The sequence below is a fragment of the Trichosurus vulpecula genome, chromosome 6 (genome assembly GCF_011100635.1).
Source record: "Trichosurus vulpecula isolate mTriVul1 chromosome 6, mTriVul1.pri, whole genome shotgun sequence".
NCBI lineage: Eukaryota > Metazoa > Chordata > Mammalia > Diprotodontia > Phalangeridae > Trichosurus > Trichosurus vulpecula.
Genome location: NC_050578.1, coordinates 58,264,774 through 58,285,124, shown reverse-complemented (window position 1 = coordinate 58,285,124; position 20,351 = coordinate 58,264,774). Strand labels below are relative to the sequence as shown.

Sequence of the window (20,351 nt, the reverse complement as noted above, 5' to 3'; positions counted from 1 at the left end):
TGGGAGTGCAGAGCCTGCTTAAGATCTGAGTTGAAGTCCAGGTTGGCGGTTCTTGGGGGAGGAGGAGTGCTGGTGTGGCAGAGCTTGCCCTGTAGAAATAGCTCTGAAAACAACAGTGCATCCCCTGAAGCTTGGAACAAAGTACTCTTCACTCTACAAGCAGTCATACCCCGATGAAAAACTCAAGGGTCAAGTAAGTTGGCTGGGAACATGGCCAGGCAGTGAAAACAGACTCAAACTTCACAATCTTTCTTTGGTGACAAAGACGACCAAAACATACAGCCAGAAGAAATCAACAAAGTCAAAGAGCCTACATCAAAAGCCTCCAAGAAAAAAAACATGAACTGGTCTGAGGCCATGGAAGAGCTCAAAAAGGATTTGGAAAAGCAAGTTATAGAAGTAGAGGAAAAGTTGGGAAGAGAAATGAGAGTGATGCAAGAAAACCATGAAAAACAAGTCAATGACTTGCTAAAGGAGATCCAAAAAAATACTGAAGCAAAGAACACCTTAAAGAATAGACTAACTCAAATGGCAAAAGAGCTCCAAAAAGCCAATGAGGAGAAGAATGCCTTGAAAGGCAGAATTAGACAAATGGAAAAGGAGGTCCAAAAGGCCACTGAAGAAAATACTACCTTAAAAATTAGATTGGAGCAAGGGGAAGCTAGTGACTTTATGAGAAATCAAGACATTATAAAACTGAACCAAAGGAATGAAAAAATGGAAGACAGCGTCAAATATCTCATTGGAAAAACCACTGACCTGGAAAACAGATCCAGGAGAGATCATTTAAAAATGATTGGACTACCTGAAAGCCACGATCAAAAAAAGAGCCTAGATATCATCTTTCAAGAAATTATCAAGGAGAACTGCCCTGATATCCTAGAGCCACAGGGCAAAATAGAAATAGAAAGAATTCGCCGATCGCCTCCTGAAAAAGATCCCAAAAACAAAACTCCTAGGAATATTGTAGCCAAATTCCAGAGCTCCCAGATCAAGGAGAAAATACTTCAAGCAGCCAGAAAGAAACAATTTGAGTACTGTGGAAACACAATCAGAATAATACAAGATTTAACAGTTTCTACATTAAGGGATTGAAGGGCTTGGAATATGATATTCTGGAAGTCAATGGAGTTAGGATTAAAACCAAGAATCACCTACACAGCAAAACTGAGTATCATACTCCAAGGCAAAATACATACTTTCAATAAAATAGAGGACTTTCAAGCTTTCTCAGTGAAAAGACCAGAGATGAATAGAAAATTTGACTTTCAAACACAAGAGTCAAGAAAAGCATGAGAAGGTAAACAAGAAAGAGAAATCATAAGGGACTTACTAAAGTTGAACTGTTTTGTTTACATTCCTACATGGAAAGATGATGTGTATAATTCATGAGACCTCAGTATTAGGGCAGATGAACGGAATATGAATCTATATATGTATGTGTATATATACAGAGGGCACGGGGTGAGTTGAATATGAAGGGATGATATCTAAAAAAATAAAATCGAATTAAGGGATGAGAGAGGAATATATTGAGAAAGGGAGAGATAGAATACAGTAAATTATCTCCATAAAAGTGGCAAGAAAAAGCAGTTCTGTTGGGGAGGAAGAGTGGGCAGGTGAAGGGGAATGAGTGAATCTTGCTTTCATTGGATTTGACCTGAGGAAGGAATAACATACACACTCAATTGGGTATCTTACTCCACAGGAAAGGAGGAGGAAGGAGATAAAAAAGGGGGGATGAGAGAAGGGAGGGCAGATGGGGGAGGAGGTAATCAAAAGCAAACACTTTCAAAAAGGGACAGGGTCAAGGGAGAAAATTGAATAAAGGGGGATAGGATAGGAAGGAGCAAAATATAGTTGGTCTTTCACAACATGAGTATTGTGGAAGGGTTTTGCATAATAATACACATGTGGTCTATGCTGAATTGCTTGCCTTCTTAGGGAGGGAGGCTGGGGAGGGCAGAGGGGAGAGAATTTGGAACTCAAAGTTTTAAAAGCAGATGTTCAAAAACAAACAAAAAAAAAGTTTTTGCATGCAACTAGGAAATAAGATATGCAGGCAATGGGGCATAAAAATCTATCTTGCCCTACAAGAAAGTAAGGGAAAAGAGGGTGGGGAGGAGTGGGGTGACAGAAGGGAGGGTTGACTGGGGAACAGGGCAATCAGAATATATGCCATCTGGGAGTTGGGGGGAAGGTATAAATGGGGAGAAAATTTGTAATTCAAATTCTTGTGAAAATTACTGCTGAAAACTAAAATATTAAATAATGAGAAATGATAAAAGAAAATGGTTTCAGAGGAACCCGTAAGGATTTGTATAAAATGATGCAGAGTGAAATGAATAGAATAAAATAACATTGTCAACAAAGATTCAAGAACTCTAATCAATGTAACCATTAACTATGATTCCAAATGACCTGTGCAATAGCAGGCTACCCACCTCTTGACTGAGTTAACAGACTCAGCACGCAGAAATAGAACATAAAATTTTCTGACACAACTAGCATGGGAATTTCTTTTGCTTGAATATACATATTGTTAAAATAATTTTTTCTTTTTTTTCGATTTGGAGGGGAGTACAGGGCAGGGAAGGGAAAATTCAATACACTTACTTAGTCTGACCTACTCTATGGCATCGATCTTCAGCTTGTTTGTCATTGTATGGATTACAGTCAATATCGTGAAGTATGACAACATTTGCAGAAGTCAGATTTATCCCAAGTCCACCAGCTTTTGTTGATAGCAGAAATATGAAGATGTCCATGTCTGTATTGAACTGGTCAATTAGGTGAATCCTAAAAATTAAATCATGAAGTTAAGATGTAAAAATATAAAATAACACTATTACATTAGGAAAATTTATGTAAAATTCTGAAAAATGATGAAAAATTCTGAAATTCTTATAATAGTACATATGAAAAAATATTTTTGCCTGCAACAGATTAATATATGGTACCAATGAAGCCAAAGATAAGAATTTATTACTGATATGAGCCACATACTGTAAACTGGCTACTTCAAAAGATATTGTATCGCATGAAACAAAGGTGGGGATAAATAGCTAAGGATGTATGAATAAACTCAAATCCAGCTCTACCAAAAAATACAACTCAAAGCACACAGACTAACTGGCGTCATCTTCACACAGTAACATCTTTTTAATATATTAAGCTTTGTGGATATTACATAGTATTTCAGTAAGCTCTGACACTAACTCTGCATAACTAAGTATGTACTCTAGTAGTCAAAACTCTTAATGCTGCAAACTCCCTGAGCTCCACTTCCCATCTCCTCCCCCTACCCCTTTATTCAAACTCCAACTTCTCAAGTTTAAAGGATCAAGCCAGTTCAACCACCCAGGGATAGTGTCATGACATTTAACAAAGAGTTGGACAAAAGCCTTGTCCTCAGTGATGATAGAGCCCAAGATATTCTCCTTTATGAGTCGGTCAAGATATTGCTAGTGGATAATATAATCACAATCACAGGGGCTTGGATACAAGACAGAGATAAAGGCCATCTGTTAATATTCTTTCATTGGGTCCTGGGGTTCTCCTTCTCCAGAACTAACTGTTTCTTGGGTGCTATTCCAAAGTTTGCACTGTTAGGAAATTTCACTAAGTTCCAGTTCAGATTTTAGTTTTGTAGTAATATTATTCCATAGGACTTATAAGAAATAGTAGTATCCTCAATACAACAATCATTCATAAATATGTTACTAGTAGGCTGCCAAGGACAAAAATACCCTGAAAAGGTTTAATAATTACTATTAGAAAAATGACTCCAACTTGGGGGAAAATATTCTAAGTTCTAGAAATGCTTGGAATACCTCCTAAAATCTTTTTCCAAAAAGCAGTTAAGTGACATGAGCAAAGTTTTGAAATTAACAATAGCACAAAGTCAAAAAATCTGAAATATTTTTATAGTTAAAGTTTTTAAAAGACTAGAAATAACAAAATGCATAGTAAATGTTCAAAACACACTAGATTATATGTTGTGAAAAAAATAAATTAGTAATTCTACAAGTAAAAATGCCAACCTTTCAGAAATTTGAGTCTTCCCATCCAATCTAAGATATCTATGCTGATGGTGTTTTAGAAGAACCTCTAAGATGTCCAGCATCATTGTAAATTGGCTAAATAATACAACCCTGTCACCCTATGAAGAGAAAGCAGATGCAAATTAATAAATCATAATTATAATTCTTATTAGCATGTAAAGATTTGCAATACCTGGATTTTTACTGTACTCACTAGGCAGTTTGATAGCACATACCTTTTATATCTAAGGAATATAATACTAAGTCTATTGGAGCTTTTCCCTCTCCTTTGTGGTTAAAAAAAAAAAGTGGGAATACATGATCTATCTCAATTCAACAAACATTCCTTGATAATACAAATGCTAGGTATTAAAAAAAAAAAGTTTGCCATCAAGGAACTTATATTTTCCCGAGACAAGGTGAGTAGGTATGGGTAGGTGATGCTATGGAGATTTAACATGTATACAAATAAATAGCAAACAAAGTAATTTGAAGAGGAGAGAGGAGAAAGGAAAGAATCAGGGAAGTCTTCATGCAGAAAGTGACAACTGAGTTTGAAGAATGAAAAAGGACTGAAAATTAAAGAGGATAATGTATTTCAGGGTTATGTAAATAAACACATGCTGAAGATGACACCACAAGGTCTGAGAACAGTTTGTCAGTTAGTCCAGTCAGGATGAAATGTAGAATTTGTAAAGACATGAAATAAAGCTTAACTGGGGCCAGATTGAACCTTAAATAATAGGTAGTTGGACTGCCTTAGAGGCAATAGCAGGCAAACACTTAGGGTTTTCTGAGTGACATACTTATCTGTAGTGTGGGAAGATTATTTTGACAGAAGAGGGGAAAGGGCAAAAGCAGGAAGGTCAATTACAGAGTTATTTGCCTAGGCTCCTGAACAGATGAGGAAAGAACTAGGATAGTAGCCATATGGATAGGGAAAGAACAGGCTAAATCCAAGGTACATTATTGAAAGAGAACCCATAAAACTTGGCTCTCAGTTAAATGGAAGGGAGTGTAAGAGCGATGAGAGTCAAGGAGGGCTCAGTTTACAAACCTGGGTGACAGACAAGCTAGAGGGACCATCAATGGAAATAGTTAAGTTTGGGATAGAGAGAACTGTGAATTCTGGTTTGGAGAAGGTGAATTTGAGACACTTATAGGACTTTCAGGTGGGGACACTCAGCAAGAAGTGTAGTTCCAAAGGAAAATTAAGACATTTGGGAGTCATGTATCAGGGATAACTGAATCCAAAGAAGCTGATTAAATAAATCACCAAGATGAGACATAGACAGGATGCTCCAGGGCAGAGCTTTGGGGGAATGCCCATGCTTGGGGGACAAGATGATGATCTAGCAAATGATCTGACATGTAGGAGAACCAAGAAAGAAGTGTCATGAAAGCCAAAGAAGGAAAAAGTTTCCTGAAAAGGATAGCTGAAAGTCAAAACCAAAGAGAGCAAGATAAATGTTGAGAAAAGGCTGCCACTGAGCAAAGTTGCAAGCTATAAAATAAACCCACATAAATCATTAGCATTTCTGTATATTAACAATGAAATGTAGCAAAAGAGATAGAGAAATTCCATTAAAAATAACAAAGGACAATATAAAATACTTGGCAGTCTTCCTACATGACTATATTGAACACAATAAAGACAGATCTATATTGGATAGATCTCTACTGGATATGGAGAAATAGTAATTACTCATACCTAAGGCAAGCCAATAAAAAAAAAATGACAATACTACCTAAACTAATATACTTATGCTTGCAAGGGTGAGAAATGGGTAGAAGGTGAGAAAGAAGTAGCAGCAAATGTAGATGGTTCTAGGGGTTTAGCAGCAAGAGGGAGGAGAGAAACAGAACAACAGCTTGAGGGGATGGCAAGATCAAATAAAGGGTTTTTTTTTTAATTTTAATTTTTCAACAAAGGATAGCTCAGAGCATTTTTATATGCAATAGGAAGGCAATAAGCAGACAGGGAGATGCTGAAAATGAGAGTGAGAGAGGAAGGAAAAGCATCTGCAGGAAATGGAGGAGGACGGGAGACAGAATTTTTGGCAAAAAGTCAAGTGCATAAGTAAAATTTTCCAAAAGCAAAACCAGGTTACTTTACACCAGGTTTTGCCTTCTTAAATCTTATCTTTTAAAATCTTACTTAAATTATGCTTGTTTTCAGTTATTGAAAAACTGTGAAAATCATATAATTATTTTATCTGCTTCTCATTTTTAACTTATACACCATATGCTACATTATTAGTAATTTGACTTTTGCTAACACATAAATAATTTTACCATTTTAACAAAATTCTAAGACTACAGTTACCAAAACAGTCTGTAGTAATCAGTAATGTCCCATTATCTTACAAAAAGCAGGGCAGAGTTTATTTTTAAAAATCAAACTAATAATATTAATACTGAAGGCTGGAGAATAAGGAAGTGTACAACAACTAATTTTTGCATAATACCTTTTCTTTTAATTCAGACAAAATGCATTCTAGTTTCTTGAATTTTCCGGAGTCCAAAATGAGATCCATGTCTAACATAAAGTCATTGATATGTGCATACTGTTTACAAAGTAAATGTAGTTCAAAGTCTGTCATGACTTCCATATCTTCAAAAATCAGGTCAGGATTAGCTTCGCAATGTGTAGGTTCCTCAAAAGAAAAGAAAATTTATTTCAAAGTATACTTTAAAATATGATAATATGAAACTAATCTTAATTATTTCTTCAATCCCTTGAAAGGCAGAATGCTGCGGACTACAGAGACAAGATGTGAGTTCAAATCCTGCCTCTGATGTCAACTAGTTGTGTGGCACTGGGTAAATCACAATCTTGATCCTCAGCCTTGTCATCAGTAAATTGATGAGGTTGGACTCAATGACTTCTAAGGTGTGTGCCAGCTCTAAATTAATTACATTAATCAAACAATTAAGACTAATACTGGTGTACTATCAAGTACATTGCAGATAACTAATTAAGTTATAAAACATTCTAATGCAACTCATTCAGGATCAGATAAAGAAAAACTGGCTTAGTGCCTCAAACGAGTCACTGTTAATAGAATAGGGAAGTAGAAACTTCAGTTGTAACCTATTTCTCCGTTTAGACATTTAGACAATGTTTTTCAAAGCACAACTTTCAGATGCAATTTTGCACACTGATATAAGAACACTAAGCAGTGACCTTTTTAGATTACATTTTACTAATGACCTAATGATAGTAAAAGTTAAGATGACTACAATCACCGAATAACCATTATAGTTATACCTTGGAACCTGGATATACCTAATTGATTTTTTAAGTCATAAAAACTAAATAAAATGAAAAAAAGTGTTTTAAACTTGTGAAAACTCCTCAAAAACACAAAAATACTTTGCTAGTTTTTCCTCAATGTTCAACTTCCCTTGGCAGAAGGAAAAACAGCAAAATTCAATAAGAGCAATAACTCTGAATTCATCCATCATTTTCACTAGCATTTATAAAAGCTAAGAGAAGGTAAAATAAGTCCTAAGTGTTCATTTCCATTGTTTCTTCTCTGGCAGAGGTGTAAAAAGAAATAGCAATGCCTACAGGTAGGCAGAAACAAACAGACAAGATGAATTCAATGAAGCCACTCAGTCAAGAACTTCCTTCATAAAACCAAGACAATAATCTTTAGTAACATTAACACTAAAAGAGACTTAGATGAGAATATTTTTCATTAATATAGAACTTTGAAAAAGTACAAAGTTGAAGAATATTTAACAGGAGTAAATAAATCTACCCAGAAGACAGATGCTCAAAGGCCATATGTGTTAGCTAGTAATGAAAAGGAATAGGATAAGCAAGCTAGATAATAAAGTTTACTTAAACTAACACATAAATTATTTCTGGTTAAATTCTGCTAGCAAATGTTTGCCTATGTTTTAGAAGTTGGTCCTAAGTGGTCAAAGGATAGGAATAATTCTCAAAAGAACTGAAAACTACTAACAATCATGTAAAAATTCAAATCACTAATAACAAGAGAAAATAACCTTAAGGTTTCACCTTACACCCAGCAAAGTGGCAATGACAAAAAATATGTTAATAGTCAATTCTATAGGAATTCCTGAAAGATAGGTACACTAATCCATTGTAGATGGTTCTGTGAATTAATAAAACCATCCTGGAATTAAGCAAAATAAATTAAAATGTCTATGCCCTTTGTCCCACAGTCACTGACAAAAAGGCTCTACATGTTATCAAAATAATTACAGTAGCACTTTGTGGTAGCAAAAAATTTGAAACAAAGTAGATACTCATCAAAAGGAGAAAGGATAAACAGAGTGTGATACATGACTGTAACAGAGTAATACTGTTCTATAGGAAACCCTAAAGGAAAGGGAAGATGGAAGGGCATAAGCATTTGCGTAGCACCTACTATGTTTCAGGAACTGTGCTAGGTGCTTCACAAATATTATTTCATTTGATTCTCACAGCAATCCTGAGAGGCAGGTGCTGTAGCCTTCATTTTACAATTGAGGAAACTGAGGCAAACAGTGTCTGAGGCTGGTTTCACAGGTCTTCCTGACTCTATCCCTTGACCCATTTAGCTGCCTAGAAACATACTGAATAGTGAGAAGCAGGAAAATAAATGAACTAGTGCAAAGTGAAGTAAGCAGAGCCGTTCTTGCAAACAACGACAACAACGTAAATGTAAAGAACCACCACAAAACAACCAAAAATGAAGGTTACGAAAGTTATCAAGAACAAGGGTGGCTCGAAAGAAGAGATGAAAACATGCCTCCCGTACTCTTCTGCAGAAATGGGGTGGGGGCGCCACAAGTCTGGAACGCTGCATAAATCAGATTTTTCAATGTAATGATTAGTTTTGCTGAATTTTTTTTCTTTTCAAAATTTTCTGTTATAAGGGATGACTGTGGGGAAGGTGAAGAGGTGGGATACCAAGAGAATCAAAGTGATTACCAAAAATCCAAAGATATTAATAAAAATCTGTTAAAAATTTTATAGTTGGCTGTATGAAGTAGAGAGAAGGCTAGAGCTCGGGCTGACTGGGCATCTAAATTACAGGGGGAAGGGAAGCAGAATAAAGCTTTAGTGGCTCATCTGCTTATTTTTTACCTAAGATCACAGAGTAAACAAATTTGGGATCTGTAGTTTAGGCTAAGTGCTGCGAGCTGGAGAGCAAAGAGGATCATGCATTCGTTCTTACCTTTAACATCAGCTGTGACATTATTTTGAGCTTTTCAGCTGTGTAATATTGACGATGTAATAAAGGATGATTGGCCATTTTTCTTAGTTGCATCATCACATTGCCCATTTCTGAGCTTTTCTCTGCAAGTCAAAAAGTGCATACTGAAATTTAAATCTAATAATTAAATGATAGCAAATATTCAGTTTTTTAAAAAATACTTTTAGTTTAGCGAGATAAAGAACAAACCAAAAGAGCCATCTTGCAACTATAAAAGCAACAAACATCCATAAACCAGTATATAAAGTACACGGTCAAAATCAGGTTATACCCATGCCATTGATGGATTTCTTCATTTTGTTAAAAAGGTTAAAGTACAGTTGTTCCTGCTTTTCTGACATTGCACACAGCTCAACACAATCTTTTTTGGGAGGTAGCTGCTTAAGGACCTAAGAAAATAAAACAGAATTTAAGAAAAGTTTTTCCTAATTTAAACATAACAAAATATAATACTGCCAACCAATATACACAGGAAGAGATTACCTCTTCTTTTACTCTTCTCAGAATAAATGGCTTTATAATTTGCTTAGCATGTGCTATTCTCTCCTTTTCATATATACTTTGTTCTTCAGCTGACTTCTAATGGAGGAAAAAATAATCACTTTTAGAAAATCCCAACAATACAGGTAGCTTATTTATAAGCATTCAAAATATACTCATGGATATAAGCCTCTTGACTTCTCCCACACCTACATTTTAAGAGGGCCTTCCCCCTTTCTCCAAGTACCCTAAACTGATCACAGGCAAGACTTAGTTTTTAGATTGTAATTTGCTTCTTGAAGAGGACTTGGTTAAGTATTATAGTTTGAACTTTTTTTTTTTTTTTTTTTTGCTTTTTGGCAGGGCAATCGGGGTTAAGTGACTTGCCCAAGGTCACACAGCTAGTACATGTGTGAAGTGTCTGAGGCCGCATTTGAACTCAGGTCCCCCTGACTCCAGGGCCGGTGCTCTACTCACTGCGCCACCTAGCTGCCCCTATAGTTTGAACTTCTGAGTAACTATATTTCAAGAACCACAAGCAATTGATATTTCCGTTATATAACCTATGTTTCAAATCTATGTGCCAACTCAGCACTTTTCTTCAGTAATAAGGACAAGCAACGAGGACTTTTTTTTTGGTTCTGCATATTATTGGTAAAAATATGCTGTTCCTCTAGCTAGAGACTTCTCATTTGCCAACATTTTCCCAGTTACAGTTCATACTAGGCAGAAAAACCATAGTTAACAGTGCAATTTGATAGATCTTTTTCACCAAGAACCACTTCTAAATGGTTTAAGCTTTCCCCCCAACAAATTAAGAGAGATAAGGAATGAAAATTGGCCCTGGATATATATGTGTGTATGTGTTATGTGCTCTCTGCTTACTGCTTTGGAAGAGAACATCCTTCTGATTTCACTGGTGCTACTACTGAACATATGGGGCATGACAAAATTCAACAGAGACATGAGTTCCAATAGATTATTCTGAACAGGAGTGCCTGTAAGTAGCAGACGATTCTTTGCCTATGACAAAGAGAGAAATGGAAATAAGGCATTTTAAACACACACACACACAGAGATTTCCCCCCTCCTCCTACTAAACACATGCACAAACACCACCCCCCTAAAGCCTCATGAGTAAATATGCTAGTAATTTGTTTCAGGAGGGACATCAGAGATCACCTAGTTCCAGCTTCCAAAAGATATTATATAACTTACCCATGGTCATACAACTAATTGGTAGTACAGACAATTCGAAAAACTCTAGACTCTAGCTTCTCTGGCCAGTAGTTTTTCTACCATCACATAAATATTTCCTTTTCTGCTAAAAGGAGTCAGTATAGAAATCATTCAGATCAACATTTTATGTCTAAACTTGTCCTGTGTTTAAGCTGACCACGTGAAATATCGAACATTTCCACTTCTGCACTTTTCTTCCAAGGAGGTATGGCACTTCTGTCATGTACTGAGGGAAGAGGTTTTATATTTGATGTTCTTATGTTACATCTTACATAAGAGTTCATACATTTGATTTGCAAGTTTTAAAATTTTGTAATTTGTTAAGAACAGAGAAGGAATTGCATACGTTAATGGTCATGAGGTGCTGGTAGCGCACAGAGCCCATATTCTTCAACATGTGGCCCTCATCGAAGATTGCATAGTTAAGTTTCAGCCGTCGAAATAGACTGCGGTCATCTGAACTGCTAATTGCACAATTGTACCTATTGCAAATAAAAATTGTAGGATAGTATTCTAAGAGTTTAGACAATCTAGAGATCTGTAAATCCCATAAAACATTTCACTCAAAAGCAATGACTAATTTGCATTAATTAGGAAAGAAAGGAGTTGGAAGGATTCCCCTCAGAAGTGACTATGATAAAGACAAAAAATACTAATAAAAGAACAAAAGGGGAAAAAGAAAATTCTAGGCACACAATTTGTTCAATAATGCTTCAAATTATATAGTATATTGCTACGAGTAGTCAGTCTGAAATGGAAAGAAAAAACTAAGGACAACGTAAAACAAACTTAAAAAAAAACTTGAACAACTTAAAGGCTTTATCTGGCAGGGTAAAGACAGTTCTGTATTTCTGTGACAAAGTCAGATTTTGTTTCTTTGAAATATACATTTTAATAGTGTTTATGTACAATTTTTAAATCATATGGTACCTAGAAAATAGGAGCATACTGCTACAGGATCAGATTAGAAGATTTCTTTTTTGATTCTAAGGACAAACTGACAGGAATTACATCAAAAATTTTGACAGAATGTGACAAGAAGAGAACATCCTTCTACTGAGTAGGAGAGTTTTATTCAGAAATGACAAAATACAGGATCAGATTAGAAGATTTCTTGTTTGATTCTAAGGACAAACTGACAGGAATTACTTCAAAAAATTTTGACAGAATTTGACAAGAAGAGAACATCCTTCTACTGAGTAGGAGAGTTTTATTCAGAAATGACAAAATATTTTTTATGATAAAAACGAACAATTGTTTAAAGAACTGAGTGAGTTCTAACCAATTATGAGAAAGTATACAGCTGGGCATCAAGTGATGGAGTAAATATAACACAACAAAATTGCACCAAATAGTTAAATTAAATAAATGAATATTCAATATTTGGTTAACAAAAGATGGATGACTCAAATGCTACACTGGCACCCCAAGATCATCAACATTCAACCAACAATTTACTAAAAGCCTAATTTTTTACACTAGTGTGCCAGGTATTGTCTACTAAAATTATTAAGAGAAATGTCCCTGGCATATTAGGTAGAACCTTGAAAGAGTTGTTATGGAAAACTAGATAGGACTTGAATGAGATGAAAAAGTATTAAAATCTGGTGGGAGAAATATACTCACTAATGAAATCAATGAAAAAAGTAATGTTATATATTTAATAACCACATTGCTTAATAATTCCTACTGCCTTAAATGTTTTATTTGCATTTTTTTTTAAAAATCTGATTACTGGGCATAAACATCTATTCAAAGACATGCCCTTAAGTGAGTGTATGAGCTATGAGAGCAGACAGACAAAAAATAATTGTAGTCCAATGAGTAAAGTGAAATAGGCTGTCTGCCGTTGATTGAATGAATATCCATGTAACCAAATAATTGCTGACCTGAAAGATGAGGTTAAAAAGTCCTACCCAGAATGGATAAAGCACAACTGAGAATGACCTCAAATTCTCAAATAAACCAAAAACACAGCAACTGCTGCTGCTCTTATTAGATATTACTAAGAAATATTTTATTTCTTGTCAATTTCCCTAATAATTTTAGTACTTACGTAGTCACAATCACATTGAAGTCTACAACTTTATTATGAATATCATATCTAAGCTGTTTGCGATCTTCTTGAGAACCTAGAAATAAAAATGTGTTTGGAAAAATTATCTTTTCAAATTGTATGCAATGGATATAAATTATGAATATTATTAATTCCCTATATTCAATTAAATGGCAAGGCTGTACAAGGTATTGTGCTAGGCTCTGGAGATAGACAAAAATCAAAGAGTCCTTGCCCTTGGGAATCAATAGGGAATTCTACTGGGGGACATAACACATACAAATGAGACAGAGACAAAAATAGAGAAATACAGAGTAAGGGAGGAAGGAATACGAAGAGGGAGACTTAACAACTGAGAGGCATACAGTTAAGTCTTCATGGAAAGGGGCAGCCCACAGGCTGAAGGTTTCTGAGAGATAGAGAACTGGGCTTAGAGTCAGGAACACCTGAGTTCAAAGGTGGCTTTAGACACTTATAGCTGTGTGACCCACAGCAAGTCACTTAAGTTTCTTCATCTGTAAAATGAGCTGGAGAAGGAAATGGCAAACCACTCCGATATCTTTGCCAAGAAAATCCCCCAAAGGGGTCACTAAGAATGGGACACAACTGAAAAATGACTTAACAACAACAATGAAGAAAGTGTTTGAGAGGGGAAAGCACAGGAGCAGTGAGATGAGTTAGGAAATTTAGAATAGTCCAGGCAACAGGTAGTGTTACGGTAGACTATAAAAAGATTCCATGCCTTCAATTCAACAATAATTTATTAAATACTTTATATGGAGCTTAATGAGAGGGAGCAGCATATAATTGAGAGCTTGAATCAGGAAGGCCTAAGTTCTTTTCACGCCATGTACAAATATTGCCTGTGGGAATGAAAGCAAAGGCACTTAATCTTTTAGCAGTTAGAGATAAGCTACTGATCTACTTTGGTGGAATCAATTTCCTTCCTGGGGAAATTCCCTATATTAATTAAATTATAGGTCTGGACCTCCTCCCCACTTTACACACTCAAAAATATAAGAGGTACCATGCAAAGAATAAAAAGCTGAGGCAGTTCTTATCTTCAAGAAACTTAGAATCTGATTATGGGATCAGGGAGAGAGAGAAGACATGTATACCAGCAAGCGTGAGCTAAGGTAAACTTTACCATGAGAATTCTAGACAAAAGTGCTGCAAGAAAGTCTGAGTTGGGAGAAATCCCCTTTGAGCTGGGACACTGGTGAAAATTTCATAGAGAGATTACACTGCAACATTGCCTTGAAAAACAAAAAGGATTTTTACAGGGATGTGGAAGGAGCACATCTAGACACAGGGCCAGGCTGGTGAATGCTTAAAAGCAAGCAAGTGCAGGACTAGGTTAGGGAGTAGGTATTGGTCCAGCTGGGCTGGAATATAGCGCATGGAAAGGAGCAGGAATGAAAATGCAATCAAGTCTGAGCCAGACTGCAGTGAGCTTCAAATGGAATGGTCTAAGAAGTTTCTGTACTGTCATATAGACAAAAGAAAAACACTGAAGAGCTTGGAGTTTGACTGTAATGTAGTTATATATGAACATCAGGAGTATTATCTGGACAACTGTGTGAAAGCTGGAGACAGAAGGCTACCACAATAATCCAGGCAAAGCGTAACAAGGTCTTATGCTAAGCGGCAGCAGAAATAGAAGGGAGAGGGGAAGAAAGGGAAGAGTCAAAGGTGGCTTCAAAGTTTTCATTCTGGGTGTTAGAAGCAATATAAAAGTATATTTACCATAATAAAAGAGGACATCTAGGTTAGAGCACCATAAATTAACTTCTCTTATCCAGTTGTCTATAAAAAAAAAAGTAGCTGTTAGTTGTTCCGGCCACATGATATGCATAGAAGAAATTCAAGTCTAACTACCACTTAATTTAAGAAGTCATCAAACTAGTCATTCTACCATAATATGAAATCAAATAGGAATTTTTACTATACACAGATGAAAACTATTAACCTCATTCTATAAAAGTAGTTTACAAGTTTGAATTTTGTTATGATTAAAATATTTACCAAGAAATAGGTGATTAAATTTAATGTATCAGATAGACAACATAAAGACTTGCCTTGCAAAAGAAATCATTAGTGCTTCAAGATAACAAAACTTCAAGACTTTTCTCTCAACCAAAGTTCTAGGAATCTTGTCAAGATTAACAGGGACTAAAGCAGAACTCCTAGAACTTTGTATGCTTTGTTCATTAGCAGACTAATCATATCAATAAGTTGACCATAAAAGGGATAGAAAATACAGAAAAACCAATTTTGAACACACTAGTCTATAAACTTGGACTCTGTTTACTTTCAGTAATAAGTTTCACAATTAACTTACATAATATTGTGATACAAGATTATTGTAAGTGAGTTGTACTTATAATCACCCAATTACATTTTAGTGACAAAGCAATTGATTTTCAAAGATAAGAAAAATAATTTCACTGGACATGTAGAACTATGCCTTGCAAAGCTAATTGATGAGCGTAAAACAAACAAAAAAAAACTGTTAAAAATGAAGATTAATTTCAACTTATCACTAACACCCTTTGTAATGCATATAGTAGAAATAGTGAAATAAAGTGGAAAGTTCTTGCAAATTAACTGAAAGTACCTTGTTACTCAGTGATTTAAATGCAAAGGTTGACATATGGTACGAGAATAAGGTATTAAAGAGGTCTGTATACTACTAAGATGCTTATGCTATTAGGTCACTAGTCAATTCTAAATTCTATAACTATAAAAACCCAAAATATTCAAACATACAAACAAAACAAAACCACAAACTCCATTATTTAAAATTCATTTTTAAAAACATGTATATTAATTTAAACAAATAAACATGTCATTTTTTTTTTTTTTACTGCTGTGTATTTTTCAGATTTTCTTGATGGATTTCTAAATATGGTAGAAGTTAGCATATAATATCTTGATTCTTCAGGTTTTTACTCTTATTACTTCATATTGACCTTAAACTTTTCTCTGTACTCAATTCATATGTGTCTATAATCTCAATGCATTCAGGATTTCTCCCCCAATGGAGTACACACAAACTTTTGGTGCCTGTCATTTCCTACTCAGTGTTTGTCCACATTCATCCAATGTGCTGCAATCTTCATTTTCTTCTGATATTGCAAGGGTGCTAGTGAGACACTCTGGTCATCTACCTATCATCCCTCACTGTCAATATCTGAGCAGCCCATCTTTTCTTGTAATTACACACTTCTTTGGTGTCATTTTTTATTCTTATTCTTCTTCAGAAATCCTCATTACTTATGTAGCAGTCTTTGCATATTCACCCTGGGCCTCTCTATTGTCCTCTGAGTTATACATCCTTTTCATTCTTTGGAGAATACTACATAGTAACAATAATAGAATGTTATTGAAAAGATGGTCCTTTGCTCAATATGAAGTTTTGCATCTCAGCTCATTCTCTTCCTGTTCAACTCTGGGCCCAACTTGTCCATTTGTGCTGTCTGCCTCAAGATTTAATGTTAGACAAGTTCTGTAGGATGTCCATTCATATACAGGCAACAGAGAGTCTTAATCACCTTGGTACTTCTATGTGAAAAGTCAGGCTAAATTCTTTTGAGTGATTTCAGATCTTACAGGAGACTGCAATATTTCAAGGCTTGATGCAATCAGCATGATGTCATCTGCAAGAAAAAGAGCATCTGGAGGACTGCACTGTGTAGGAAAATCTGTTTTAAAATGTGGTATCTGTGCTGACCTCCTCCACCACAGTGGCCAACATCTTTGACAAATATTCATCTCCCTGCTTTATACCTTGCCTGATGCTTATAATCAGTCATTCCCCCTTCTTCCTTCTACCTTGGGTAGCCCCTGCTGGAAGTGCAGTCCACTCATGGGCTAGTAGCCTGGCAGCCCTCTACTCCTGGGGATTCACTATTTGGGGCCTAGGTACAGACATCTAATAGGCTCAGAACTCAGAGACCCACCAGTCTTAACTGCCCTGGCCGCAGGGATTATAGCCACACCCAGGTTCTATTCCACCTTTCAAGGAATTATGAACGACTCTGCTGAACAAAAGACCTTGTAGGGATTTGTAAAGCAGTGTTTTAGTTCTACCAAATGAAATATTTTTTTCAAAATCAACAAACAATAAGATCTTATAATCTCTACATCTTCTAGTTATAAAATGGTAAAGATGTGCTACACTGTTGAACATCATTTGCAAAAATCTGCTTGTTCCTTATTAATACTCTCATCAAGGATTCCCTCAATTCACATAGATGACTCTCAAGGATTCTGTTTAGATGAGAAGCTATAAAGGTTAGTAGTTGCTGATATTCTCTCAGTAGCCCTTTTCAGTATTAATAAGGTCCAATATACCTTTGGTATCTTCCCCTCCTTTCTGAGAAACCTTGTATATACCAGTCCCTCAACATGTTCACCATTGTGTCACCTCCAACACAGATCTTCTCTATACATACGTAGTCTAATATAGTTCTTCTTCTTGTCTTTGTTCTCTTTAGTGCCATTTCAACCAATGTGACATTAGAGTTCCACTGTCCTTAAAGGAAAAAAGTTTGTTATAATTTTTTCCTCATTTTTCTTCCGGTTGTTGTCCTGCTTCCATTTTCATCCTTAAATGCCCTTGGAGTGGCTGTTTAGTTGGACACCTGCTAAACTTGCTTTAAACTCATTTTATCCTTCCTTGTTTTTCTCTGCTTTGAAACAATACTACTCATAATGATGCATCATTATTCATCATAAGATTTTATGAACAAATTTATGTTCTGACCTGCTGTTGTCTTTGGCAAACATCTTGGTGTAGCAAAGAAGTCAGACGTTTGCTGAATAAAGCCCTCTCTAGGCTCTTTTGGTCTCCCAGCTATGGCAATTAATTTATTACTGGTTAAATGTCTCAATAAAATTAGTCAATGTCACTGATGTGTCAATGGTTCTGTTGTCCATTTTTCATTCTTAATTACTTGTTTAACTCAGGGTTAGGTTATTTCAATTTATGCCATATCTTTTTCTCATTGTTATTTCTTCTAGGTTTTCTTTTTTAACTAATTCTGATCTCAGCTCTAAAAAGTACAGCTGGCTCAGTAATAATACCACACCATTAACATGTTTTTCCCTGTCAGTTAAAGTATAATCTATTTCATCTGTTATGGTGTTAGCAGGTACTCACCATGTCAGGGTCTACCAATTAATTCTTTTCCAATTTTTTTTTTAAATTCATGACTTAAAGGCACGAGGTTTCTATGTTATCCATAGGTCTTTGCCTTCTCACATTTCTTCTTCCTTAACTACGTTTTCCCACTTTACTTTTCAGCATTCTTACCTCTGTACTTTTAAAAAAATATTGAAGGGCCTTATAAAATTCACATGATTTCTCTACCAATTTATCCTCAGTAACCAATGTAATTGTGCAAGCAATAGTCACTTTCACAATTGTCAGCACACAACTGATGGAGTGGTAAACAGAATAAAGAACCTACAGCATGTGTTTGATGATTTTTAAAAAGGGAGTAAAGGGGTATTAAAGTAAAACATGAAGTCTTTTCTTTCCACCAAGATGTCCTTCTGGGCAGATGTTTAGAACACAGAAGATTCCTTGAAAAACACAACCAAAGTGAGCTTTGTTCAAAGGTTCTGAGAAATGTCAAACTAGGTAGCAAATCTTTAAATGCTCTTGGTTGCAGATGGCTTTGTCTGGACTGCAGCAAGTGCTAAAATGCTATCGGGGTTTCTCAATGAGATCCATGATCACTTAAAAGATCTGCCTAACAATGCACACAGAAAATACCATGAGAATAAAGAATGTATGTTACTGGCAATATGACAAGCAGTCATATGGGCTGTTCACTGACTTATCCCTTGAGTACATGTCTCTTGGAAAAGCACTGATGAACAGTGACCTGAATCTAAACTTGGAAAAGAGAGTGGACTCTACTACATTCCGAAAGTGGCAGTATTTTCATTAATTTCAAACTGTTTCTATTGTAAAAGCTCATCAACAATATATTCCTGGAGATGATATATGGTTGCAAATAACGAAACCATACACTCTAAGAGATTCAACATTACTGGTGACCCAAAGGATGGTGGAAACACATGGGAGTATAAACAGGCTACAAATACATCACCAAGAGAAGTTACATAAAATATGCCATAAAGAAAGTATACGATGAGAAAAAAATATGTAAGCTATCATTTAGCAAAGGTCAAGAATAACAGATGATTTACTGGTAGTCACAAACACTGAAACCACCACAGTTCAATTTCTACTGTACTGGGAAGATCCTGTACGGAAGACTTATGGAAAGCCACAGATAAATGGATGACATGGTAGAAGAAATACTGACTTCAGGGAGGGGAGAGAGTAGATTTTGCAAACTACAGATCTGTGAGCCTAGTTTTTGTGACAAAATTCTAGAATTATTATCAAAGGGATTGTTAAAGAACACCTATAGAGACGAGGTGATTGCTTACACTATTTCATAAAGAACAAGTCATGCCAATCTATGCTTATTTCCTTTTTTTGGAAAAAAGTGATGAAATGGGTGAATCAATGGTATGCTGTAGATATAGTTTACGTACAAAGGAGTGCAAGCTAGATAATAACACAACCAGGTCGATCAGAACTTTTTAAGAGACTGGGTCTAAAGAGAAATTATTAGTTGGTCAATAAATATTTATTAAGTACCTATTATGTGCCAGGCACTGACTGTGCTAACTGCTGGGAATACAAAAAGGGACAAGAGTTTGACAAACTTTGCCCTCAAGGAGCTTACAATCTAATGGGGGAGACAATATGCGAACAAATATATACAAAACAAGCTATGTACAGGATACATAGGAAACAATTAGCAGAGGGAAGGCACTAGAGAGAAGGCTTCCAAAAGATAGGATTTTTGTTGAGACTTAAGCCAAGGAGGTCATCAGGTAGAGCAGAGGAAGGAATACATTCTAGTCATGGGGGTAGTTAGCGGAAATGCCTAGAGCTGAGAGATGGGGCTTCTTGTGTGAGGAGCAGTTAGGAGAATAGTGTTACATAAGATGGAAAGAAAACTGAAAATGTAGGGGATGGGGTGAAGTGGAGGGAGGATATGATAGCTGGCTTCAAATCTCTGAAGGGCTTAATTGTATGGAAGAGTCTTGTTATGTTATAGTTGGCTTGAGATCAGAATTAGGAGAAACAGTTGGAAGCTTAAAAGAAGCAAATTTAGTCTTGATGCATGGAAAAGCTTCCTCTCAAAGAAGCTCTTCGAGTAAAGGCTACATGACCACTTGTTATTGAAGCCTGGTCTTGTCTTGTCTTGT

At 35.8% G+C, this 20,351-nt stretch overlaps 1 protein-coding gene across 4 annotated transcripts in view; it reads right to left on the bottom strand.

The window, feature by feature from the left end:
* SMARCAD1 (SWI/SNF-related, matrix-associated actin-dependent regulator of chromatin, subfamily a, containing DEAD/H box 1) overlaps positions 1-20,351 on the bottom strand; it is a 91,094-nt gene that overhangs the window by 6,937 nt on the left and 63,806 nt on the right. For all 4 annotated transcript variants that reach the window (XM_036762778.1, XM_036762776.1, XM_036762777.1 and 1 more), the window contains exons 13-22: positions 14,799-14,858; positions 13,053-13,128; positions 11,343-11,478; positions 10,643-10,780; positions 9,761-9,856; positions 9,549-9,666; positions 9,239-9,360; positions 6,512-6,700; positions 4,044-4,162; positions 2,617-2,799 (exon numbers count right to left, since the gene is read on the bottom strand). In XM_036762778.1, the coding sequence (XP_036618673.1) occupies positions 2,617-2,799; positions 4,044-4,162; positions 6,512-6,700; positions 9,239-9,360; positions 9,549-9,666; positions 9,761-9,856; positions 10,643-10,780; positions 11,343-11,478; positions 13,053-13,128; positions 14,799-14,858 (1,237 nt within the window). The remainder of the gene's footprint in view (positions 1-2,616; positions 2,800-4,043; positions 4,163-6,511; positions 6,701-9,238; positions 9,361-9,548; positions 9,667-9,760; positions 9,857-10,642; positions 10,781-11,342; positions 11,479-13,052; positions 13,129-14,798; positions 14,859-20,351) is intronic.